The sequence below is a fragment of the Chiloscyllium plagiosum genome, unplaced genomic scaffold (genome assembly GCF_037043375.1).
Source record: "Chiloscyllium plagiosum isolate Xiang-an unplaced genomic scaffold, Cpla_swu_hap1 HiC_scaffold_12, whole genome shotgun sequence".
Taxonomy (NCBI): Eukaryota; Metazoa; Chordata; class Chondrichthyes; order Orectolobiformes; family Hemiscylliidae; genus Chiloscyllium; species Chiloscyllium plagiosum.
The window spans coordinates 95,545,410-95,555,670 of NW_028270150.1; the positions used below are offsets into that span (position 1 = coordinate 95,545,410).

Here is a 10,261-nt window from a genome sequence, read left to right on the forward strand (position 1 = left end):
CATGTGTTTAGCCTCACTGTACAATGCATTGTGGAATTATCTTCCAGGTGAAAATATCAGCAGGTTCATGGATAAATTGTATGGAAGAGTGACATGGACTCTTTACTAACATGGGAGACAATGGGGACAGAAAATAGGAGGAAAAGAAAATTAAAACTGGAGCCAGATCAACCATGATCTTATCAAATGGCAGATTAGACTGAAGGGCCAACTGACCTACTCCTCATCAGATTTGTTTGTTCACATGTAACCCAGAGAGGGCACACCAAACTCACTATGTCTTTGTCACAGACACAACAGAGGGTAGATTGCCCCTACTGTGTCCATGTCATGTAACTTGGAAAGAGCAGATTGACCCCATTGTGTCTATATCATTGATTGTGGGAGAACAAACCATTTACTCTGTGTCTGTAGTAGATCACTAGGATTGCAAACTGAACATAGTCTGTATCACAAAGGTTGGAAAGTGCAGACTCCCCTCACTGTGTCTGTATCACTGACACCACAGAGAGTGGATTGCATGGATTCTGAGACAGAACACATTTCTAATCCCTGAATCCTTCAATCCATCTCATCATTTAATGAATTTCACCAATTGGGTAAAAGGGTATTTTACCATGTTTTTCAGCTGTTCCCTGAACTTAGTCTGGGTCACAACATAAATGCAAGTGTTTGTGCAGCAACTTAGGAGCTGGAAAATGAATCCGATATCTCGTACAAAATAATGTAGATGTGTGGCCCGATACCCCATCCAAAACATTCGGCTCCACAGAGAGTATACCATGAACACTGACCATAACAGAATGAAATTCCCTGAGATAACAAACAATAAAATGATAGACTTCCTTCGAGTCCCCATTTCTGGATCACTGGGATTCTCCCCACTGCTGTGAGCCCGAAGTCTCCTGCGGGCTCTGCTGGCCACTAAAATGTACCTGATACTTAAAGCATTGAGCAGCAGAATCAGAACAAATGGCACTGCTGGGTTCAGGATATAATGGAGGCACTCGATTGTTCCCCAGGCTGGAGATGACAGAATATCAGTTGGTACTAAACAAAACCAGGGGAGATCTCTCAGCAAATACTGAGATGTGAACATAAAGTACCAGAAAATGTTCTTCAAACCACTCAGCACAGTCACTGTTCCCAGGACCACAGCTGCTGTCTTCTCAGTACAAAATTTAATTTGCAGATTTGAGCAGCAAATGGCCACATATCGATCAAAGGTAAAAGTGACAGTAAACCAGACAGAACAGTCGGTGGCTGCATAAAGGAAGACAGCGTGGATATTACAGATGGGGATGGCCCGTATGAAACGTAAATCTCTCTTATACACAATTGGAATGTGCCTCAATAGCAGATCGAGGATAATAACAAGCATATCTGCTGTTGACATTGCCACCAGGTATCGAGTAATGCATTTTGAAAGACCACACTTTCCTTGCGATAGGATTGTAATTGTTATGAGGTTAACTGTGAGGAAGGAAAATCAACATGAAAGTTATTCAAGCTGGTAGAAAAGCTAGCAATTTCACTGAGTACTTAGTGAGATTTGCAAATTTGTCCCTGTTTCTGAAAATGTATTGAAGTATTTACATCTATGGTCGAGCAATTTGCTGGATCCAAATATTACAGTCCAATAAAATCAGCCATTCAGTACAAATTTGTATTTGGGATGGATGAGGCATTTTCAGATGAGAGGTCATAGCCTTGGGATAAGGGTTAGCAAATTTAAAATAGAGTTGAGAAGAAATTATTTCACCCAAAGAGTTGTGAATCTGTGGAATTTGCCAGTCCAAAGTGTGGTGGGTGCTGGGATAGTGAATGAATCTAAGAAGGAGGTAGACAGATTTTTAATTGGTCATGGGTTGAAAGATTATGAGGAGAAGACAAGAAAATGAGGGTGAAGTGCATATCAGCCATGGAGCAGACTAGATGGGCCAAATGGCCTAATTCTGTTCCTATATCTTTTGAACTTATCAACGTATGTGCTGACAGGTTATTGAAGTGTAAACAAAGGAATACAGGAGAAACCACAAAAACCATGAGAAGCATGCTTTAGTTTCTGAAGTGGAACAGAGATCAGTGACCCTGTATTAGAATGGAGAAAATGTCCAGGTTCCTGTTCTTCATCTTTACAGACTCATTCAGAATTAGTGTGGAAGGATCAGCCCAAGTTCCCCTTCATTAGGATCTACTGTCTATGGTGGGTATCAGCACACATATCCTGCACCTGATCATTAGCCAATGAAGGTGGATTATTGTTGGTGTATGTCAGTCAATGTTATTCCTGACGAAGGGCTTTTGCCCGAAACGTCGATTTTGCTGCTCGTCGGATGCTGCCTGAACTGCTTTGCTCTTCCAGCACCACTGATCCAGAATCTGGTTTCCAGCATCTGCAGTCATTGTTTTTACCTTATTCTCTCTAACACCTACTCAGGGATTTTGTGTAATGAAAAAGCATTAGTACTTGATTACCCTCTTTTATTATGGGTGTTACTGGTTAGGTCAACGTTCGATGCCCATCTCTGATTGTCCCCACAAAGCTGCTGCCAAGCTGTTTTCTTAAGCTACTGAAGTCCATGTAACATAGGTATACCACAGAGATGTTAGGGAGCGAGTTCCAGCATGTTGATTCTGTGACAGTGAAGGAACAGCAATATGGCCCCAAGATAGTTTCTCTCTGCACCTAATGGCCTATTGCTTTGAGAAGGTGGAGGTCACAATTTTGGAAGATGCTGTGAAAGGGCTTTTAAAACGTATCTTCTACATGCCTCACCTTGCTGCTGCCATGCTTTGATGGTGGAAGCAGAGTATGTTTGTGGATGTGGTGCCAATCAAAGGACTTGCTATATCCTGGATATTGGCAAGTTTCTTGAATGTTGTTGGAGGTAAACTCATCCAAGCAAGTTGGGCATATTCTATCACGTTCTTGCTTTGCCTTTTTGGTGAGGCTGGAGGTGAGGTATGTATCACAGAATTACCAACATCTTACATGGTCTTTAGATTTATACAGCTGGTTAATGTATTTCCCAGCACATGGAGAGAGGGGTATTCACTGATGGTAAGGCCAATCAATGTCAAGAGAAATTGTTAGATTCTCTTTTTTGGAGATAACTGGTGCTAGTGTGATTCAAATAGTATTTGTCACTTGTCAGCCCAAGCACGGATGTAGAGATTTTCTGTGGAGAAAGTAAGGACTCCAGATGCTGGAGATCAGAGTCAAAAGGTGTCGTGCTGGAAAAGCACAGCCGGTCAGGCAGCATCTGAGGAGCAGGAGCGTTGATGTTTCAAGCATAAGTTCCTCATCAGGAATGTGGGGAATGGTGGCCAAGGGGGCTGGAAGATAAATGGGAGCGGGTGGGGCTGGGGAAAGGTAGCTGGGTATGTGTTAGATAGATAAAGATGGGGCATGATGGTGATAGGTTGGAGTGGAGAGTGGAGTGGATTGGTGGGAAGGAAGATGAAGGGGTAGGACAGTTCAAGAGGGTGGTGCCGACTTGGAAGGTTGGATCTGGGGGAGGCGAGATGAGGAAACTGGTGAAATTGACGCAGAGATATTCTGTGTCCGACAAATTCAGAATGGTACTAAACCTGTCTAACAATCAACAAACATCCTGAATTCTGACCCCATGATGGAGGGATGGTCAGTGATGAAGCAGCTGAAGATGGTTTGGACAGTACCATTGTTGCATCATTGGATAGTCTCTGCATTCTCACTGATGTTATTATCTGCACAGAGGACTTAGTCAGGCCTGAAACAGTTTAAAACAGTCCACTGTTGCCATTGAAGATTAGAATCTCTACAATGTGGAAACAGGCCCTTCAGCCCAAAAAGTCCACACTGACCCTCCGAAGAGTAACCCACCCTGACCCATTTCTCCTCTAACTAATGCACCTAACACTACGGACAATTTAGCATGGCCAACTCACCTGACCTGCACATCTTTGGACTGTGGGAGGAAACCGGAGTGCCCGGAGGAAACCCACGCAGACACAGGGAGAATGTGCAAACTCCACACAGACAGTCGCCCGAGGCTGGAATCGAACAAGGTCCTTGGCGCTGTGAGGCAGCAGTGTGAATCACTGAGCCACTGTGCCACCCTTAAAAAAAAGAAGCTGTGCAGGTGAAACTGGTTGGGCCTGCAGTGGGGCCTGCACTGAGGGATGGTCTCTGGTCGATGTTTTCTCCTGCCAGTCCTCCTGCCCTGCATCCTTAGCTCTGGGCCATAGAATTGGAGAATCACAGAGCACGGAAACATACCTTTCGATCCAAATGGTCTATGCCAACTAGGTTTCCTCCTCTGAACTAGTCCCATTTTCCTGTATCTGTCCTATATTCCTCTGACCTTTCCCATGCACGTACCTGTCCAAGTTCGTCTTGAATGTTGTCATTGTATCTGCCTCTACCACATCTTCTGGGAGCTCGTATCATACAAGCAACCGCCCTCTGTGGGGAAAAGTTGCCCCTCAGGTACCAATTGAGTCTTTCCCTTCTCACCTTCAACCAATGCCCTCTGGTTTTGGGCAAGTGTGCCAAATGCCTTCTTTACCACCCTGTCTACCGGGTGATGCCACTTTCCAGGTAGTAGGTATCTGCACCCCTTGGTGTCTCTGTTCGACAACTCTCCCCATTGCCCTCCCATTAACTGTGCTGACTCCTTGGTGTGGTTAACTACAGGGGGTGGTGTGGAGGAAGGTGTATTGCAGGTGGGGTTGAACAGGTCATTGAATAAGCTTGTATTGGAGTAGACCTTCTCCAGTACAAATACAGGAACATTCTCTCATGGCCAACAGTCATGGCACTGAGACCCTTGCCTGGTTTTGGATTTTGGCAGGTAGGGGTTTGGTCACATTTTGGCAGTTTTGACAGAAGAGTGGTCAAGGGTCATTTGGAGAACGGAAATAGATTGACGCCCAAGCAGTGGAATAAATAATACGTCCAGCACCATTCATTGTCCGCGTAAGTTCATTGTAGTTGAGGGAAACTTTGAAGAAACAATGCAAGGCACATTCTAAAAGTCTCTGGTTTTCAGACAGCTCCATTCCTGTGGCAGCCAGTTCTAAGAGAGTGTATTTGTTTCACCCTGATGTCGAGGGGTGGAGGAGGATGGGGATCAGGAAATGTTGGTCAGGATGGGGAACTGGGAAAGTGAGTTGACTGATAAGCTTCCTGTAATGAGATACGTTTAGGGAACAGTGGCCACCCGAGTCAGTGCCAGGAACAAACACGAGGGTGACCCAACTCGGGTCAAATGGGTCTGTAAGATTCTGCATAATCTCACTGATCCTCATGACTTGGCCAAGGATGGGTTTGGAGTCAGTGGATCGGGATTGACGTTTATGGTAGGAACGAAAGACAATGACTTTGGTCTTTCCAGTTTGAAATGATAAGAACATTTCTACGGTGAAATATGATTTACAGATCTCATGGGGAGGACATAGAGACTTAGCAGGAACAGCAACAGCAGCGAGGAGGACAGAGGAACCGGCAGGGAAAGCGATGCAGTTAAAGGTAATTCTAAGAGTTAATAGAAGAGCTAGAGACTTACCAGGAACACCAACAATAACAAGGGTGGGATAGTAAATGTGTTGAATAACCAGGACTATATAATTGATCCGGGTTGTTAATGACATCAAGTGGTAATTTGCAGAAATATAATCAATTGTTGCTGAGAAACTCCTGCCCATTGTTGTAAAATTCCAATCTATTGTTCTCAGATTCGAATCTCTCTTCTCCCGATCTCCCAGTCTCTGGAGCTGTCAGTCCCTGTTAGTGCTGGGGGTGATGCTGGAGGTGATGCTGTCACTGATACTATAGCTTTGTACATTGTAAGGAATTTGTAATTAATAGACAAGGGAAACCCTCCTGGGACACAGTTATGGTTCATGGAGTTTGGCATTAATTACAGACACTAAACAAACAGGATCAGTTTACGCTTTCAATCCAGTGCACTATTCCCCCAATGGACTGCATGTATATGAGTTACTAAGAGAAGGAAAGATAAAGAACTTACAATTGTCTAGAGATATTGACGTGGTTCCAAAGAAATGGATGATTATAAACAATATAGCCCTGTTCAAAAAAAATTGTTAGAGAAATAATTGCTGTTCCTACAGCCAGTCGGTTGGCGCACTCTGCCTCCCCTAGTTTAAAGTAAGGACCGCTTCAGTAACATGTTGTCGAAGGCACTGAGAGCAGAGAGACATGTTGAAAAGCTGTGGTTCAGGCTGAAAAGAGACACATTGATTGATTGATTGTCAAGTGTTAGAAACGAAAATCGCTTCTCAATAATCGCTCTAGACAAATTCAGGAAAACAAAGTTTTATTAGCAAGTCTGCAGAGTTGGGCACTCTTCTGAGAAAAGCGCGCTGAGGCTTACAAAGTCTCCCATTATATACAGTACAAGTCCCTCCCCTCCTTGGCTCTAACAAGCCATGAGGTTCACATTCTTAAAAACATCATTATTCTTCGATTTGTACCCTTATCACAAAGTCTGCAACAAATGTCTTCAGAGTCTCTAAAGTTGTTGTTTTTCTCACCCTGTAGTCTTATCAGTCAAAAACTTATTCTTCTCTGTCTGTGCTAGCAGTCTTATCAGTCAAGGACTCATCCTTCCCTGCTGTGTTAATGGCTTCATCAATCAAGAGCCTGCTTGTTTTTACTATCGCTCACAAATTGTCAGCATTCTGCACAATTTAAACTATTCTACTTTTGAGTATATAAAATGGTTGTTAGAAAAGAAACAAAAGTTTTGTCTTTTATTATAGATCAGTCTGTGGTCCAGGCACATCTTAAAGTTTAAACCGAAATTACCTCTCACAATTCCACCCTTTTCTTTCTTTAAGATGTGCCTGACCAAGATAAGCCCCCCCTTCCCTCAAGGACCCGGGAAATCCTTGGTCTTTCGCAGCAACATCACTTTAAGTTCCCGCGTCCCATGCTGTGGAACCACCACTGCCTGGAGTCGGGAAATATTTTTCTGAATTAAAAACTGAATACAGGGAGTTAGGCAGGGTAATACGAGAAGAAGAATCATGCCTCCCCCAACCACCAGCAACTGCTAACATTTAAAACAGTGGCTATTCTAGAGGTGAGATCAATAAACAGGTTTTGTGTAACATCAGGGAGTTCAATCTTTCCTTCTACCTCTGCGTATACAGATGGCACTTTAGGGAGCACGACCGTTCCCTGACGGTCTTGCTCTTTCCCCAACCCCCGATCAGTGATCTGTATCTTGGTCTCCTTGACTCTGTCAACCTGCTCCCTGAGCAACACGGAGGATAGGTCCCACCTCCCAGTTTTGCTGATACACACCCAGCGGTCATTTATAGGGCATCCATGGATTTTGCCACCGTATCCTTTATTATATACCTGATAATAGGGTCTCCCGTCCTCCCAACATTCATGGCGTGCACTCACATCGTAACACCTATCGTCCACATAGGAATGGGACACAAATGATCCCGAATAGATTCGAATCCCAAGTCTTACTGTAGTTCGACATTTGTCACATCTCCCCTCACCCTCCCCCACATACAGGAGTAAACTGATCAATATCCCCACCGGTACAGTCCAAGTAGAGTTCATTATTGCTGTCTTTTCAGTTTTACCGACAACGGCTTGTCCCCTTGCTCGCATGTCCAGGTGCTTTCTTCTTCAGGCGGAACAGGCCCCTTTATCCTTGATGCGTGGACCCACCCTTTTTCTTTCGTCCGAACAGCTGCTTCAGTTGTTAACAGAACCAGGAACGGTCCTTCCCACCGCGGCTGGAGCTTTTCGGCCTTCCAGGTCTTAACAAGTATCCAATCTCCGGGCTCCACCTTATGCAGGAGGAAGTCGAGCGGCGGAGTCTGAGCCAGGAGACCTTTCCTCCGGAGTTCTGCAAATGAACGGGATAAGGCCAGTAAATAGGTTCGGATAAATACATCCCCCCCTTGTAGAGTGGGACATCCATCAACCTTACTCCAATACGGTAATCCGAACAGCATTTCATAGGGGGAAACCCCGACATCTCGGCGAGGTGCCGTACGTATCCTCAATAGGGCAATGGGCAGGCACTTTGGCCAGGGTAACTTAGTTTCTAACATCAGTTTAGTCAATTGGGTCTTGAGCGTGCCATTCATTCTCTCAACTCAACCCGAACTCTGAGGATGCCAGGGTGTGTGGAATTTCCATTGGATACCCAGGGCATTACAGATCAAATGGTGTAGCTTAGAAATAAAATGCGTCCCGCAGTCTGAGTCGATAGATTCCATCATGCCATATCTCGGGATTATGTTCTCTAACAACAGTCGGGCCACGGTTGGTGCATCGTCTTTGGCAGTTGGGAAAGCCTCTACCCAGTGAGTGAAATGGTCTACTATTACTAGCAGATATTTCCATCTCTGTACTGGGGGTAATTCTGTAAAGTCGACTTAGATCCTCTGAAATGGCCTAATCGCGAGGGGTTGACCACCAGCTGGCATAGAACGCATGGTTTTCTGATTAATACGCCGGCAAGTGGGGCATCCGACTACCTCTTGTTGGGCTAATGTGTACATCCCCCTGCATACATAGTCTCTCAGGATTGTGTCACACATGGCTTGCACCCCCCAGTGGGTCTGATGGTGTAATCGGTGCAGAATACCCCGGGTGATCTGTTTGTTCAGTACTTGTCTCCCATCAGGAACCGTCCACTTCCCGTTAGTATCTAGCCGGGCACCCAATTGATCCATTTTATCAATCTCCCCCTGGGTGAAGACGGGTTGTTTAGCGAGCCCTTCCCTCAACGGTATTAACGTTAACAATTGGACGGATTTTTCGACCGCTGCCCGCTTGGCTTCCTCGTCTGCCAGCCGGTTTCCCACCGCTTCCGGTGTCGACCCCTTCTGGTGACCGGGTACATGGACTACTGCAAGTTCCGTAGGTAACGCCAGGGCTTCCAACGTTAGGCTGATCATTTGTTCGTGAGCTAATTCCTTTCCCCGGGAAGTTATCAATCCTCGCTCTTTCCAGATTTTCCCGAAAGTATGAACGACTCCGTATGCATACTTTGAGTCAGTATATATGGTTCCCACTTTCCCTTCCAACAACTTCAGGGCCCTCTGGAGGGCGTACAACTCACAGGATTGGGCTGACCACTTCCCGGGCAGTCGTCCGGACTCAATCGTCCGTTCGTTGCACCATCTATAACAGCATAGCCACTGTATCGTACTCCACTGATGCACCGGGAGGACCCGTCGATATACAGTTCCTGTCCCTCACCCAAAGGGGCTTCCTGCAGGTCCTCTCGGCTTTTGGTCTGCAAGTCCACAAATTCCACACAATCATGCTCCTGTTCCCCATCTGCAGGACGTCCGTACAGAAACTGGGCAGGGTTGCAACTGAGATCTTTTGCAAAATTGAGATCGTCTCCCGTCATCAAAATCGTCTCATACTTCAGGATGCGAGAGTCTGTTAACCAGCGGTGAGCCTTTTGAGCCAGTATGGTACTAACCAAATGTGGGGAGTATACTGTGATCCTTCCTCCAAAGGTAAGTTTTCGGGCCTCTTCTACTAACATTGCCGTAGCTGCCACTGCCTAGATACAGGTCGGCCATCCACATGACACAGGGTCTAACATTTTTGACAAAAATGCAACCGGCTGACGTTTCCCTGCCCGCAGCTGAGTAAGCACACCCTGGGCAATTCCGCCGGCGCTATTGACATATAACTGGAACGGTTCCTTCAGGGTGGGTAAAGCCAATACCGGAGCTCGAATCAGTTTATTTTTAATAATATTAAATCGCTGCTCCTCCTCATCTGACCAGTCCACCTTTTGTCCTTCTTGTCCCAGTTTGTCGTACAAAAATTTTACTAAAGTAGTGTAACTTTCAATCCATATCCGGCAATACCCTACTAATCCCAGGAATTGTCTGACTTCCTTCTCACAAACACCTTTTGCGCCTCCCGTAGTAATTCACTTAAAGATTTACTATCCCAATCATCCATTTTCTCTAACTTCTTTCGTATGTCCGGCCAGGCCTTTGATACAAACTCTACCCGTATGAGTTGTTGCCCCACGTCCGTCTCAGGGTCCACCTCAGCAAACTGCTGCAAATTCTTCCCAATCCTGTCTAGGAAGTCCGTAGGGGTTTCCTCCGGGTTTTGATGATTACCAAAGGCCTTGGTAAAATTGTGCCCCTTCGGGGCTGCGTGTCTTATTCCTTTTATCCAATATTCCCGCATGTCTCTCATGTTGCGCCGTCCTTCCTCCGTGTTCTTATCCCACTCGGGGTC

General features: G+C 45.5%; 1 protein-coding gene across 1 annotated transcript; it reads right to left on the bottom strand.

The window, feature by feature from the left end:
- Window positions 1–574: 574 nt before the first annotated feature.
- LOC148148598 (putative G protein-coupled receptor 139) lies at window positions 575–5,977 on the bottom strand. The gene is made up of 3 exons (XM_087992332.1): window positions 5,939–5,977; window positions 5,553–5,760; window positions 575–1,473 (listed from the first exon to the last, which is right to left on the bottom strand). Exons 1-3 carry the CDS (start codon window positions 5,975–5,977, stop codon window positions 575–577), a joined length of 1,146 nt encoding a protein of 381 aa, XP_087848458.1.
- Window positions 5,978–10,261: the final 4,284 nt, after the last annotated feature.

What these genes read in the sequence shown, in the direction of transcription:
- LOC148148598 (XM_087992332.1), bottom strand. Translation starts at nt 5,977, where the DNA reads ATGCAGTCCATTGGGGGAATAGTGCACTGGATTGAAAGC. An exon ending in TAGTGCACTGGATTGAAAGC is followed by an intron (nt 5,761 to 5,938) that starts GTAAACTGATCC and finishes AGGGACTGACAG; the next exon opens with CTCCAGAGACTGGGAGATCG. An exon ending in TGTTATTGTTGGTGTTCCTG is followed by an intron (nt 1,474 to 5,552) that starts GTAAGTCTCTAG and finishes CCTTCCTCACAG; the next exon opens with TTAACCTCATAACAATTACA.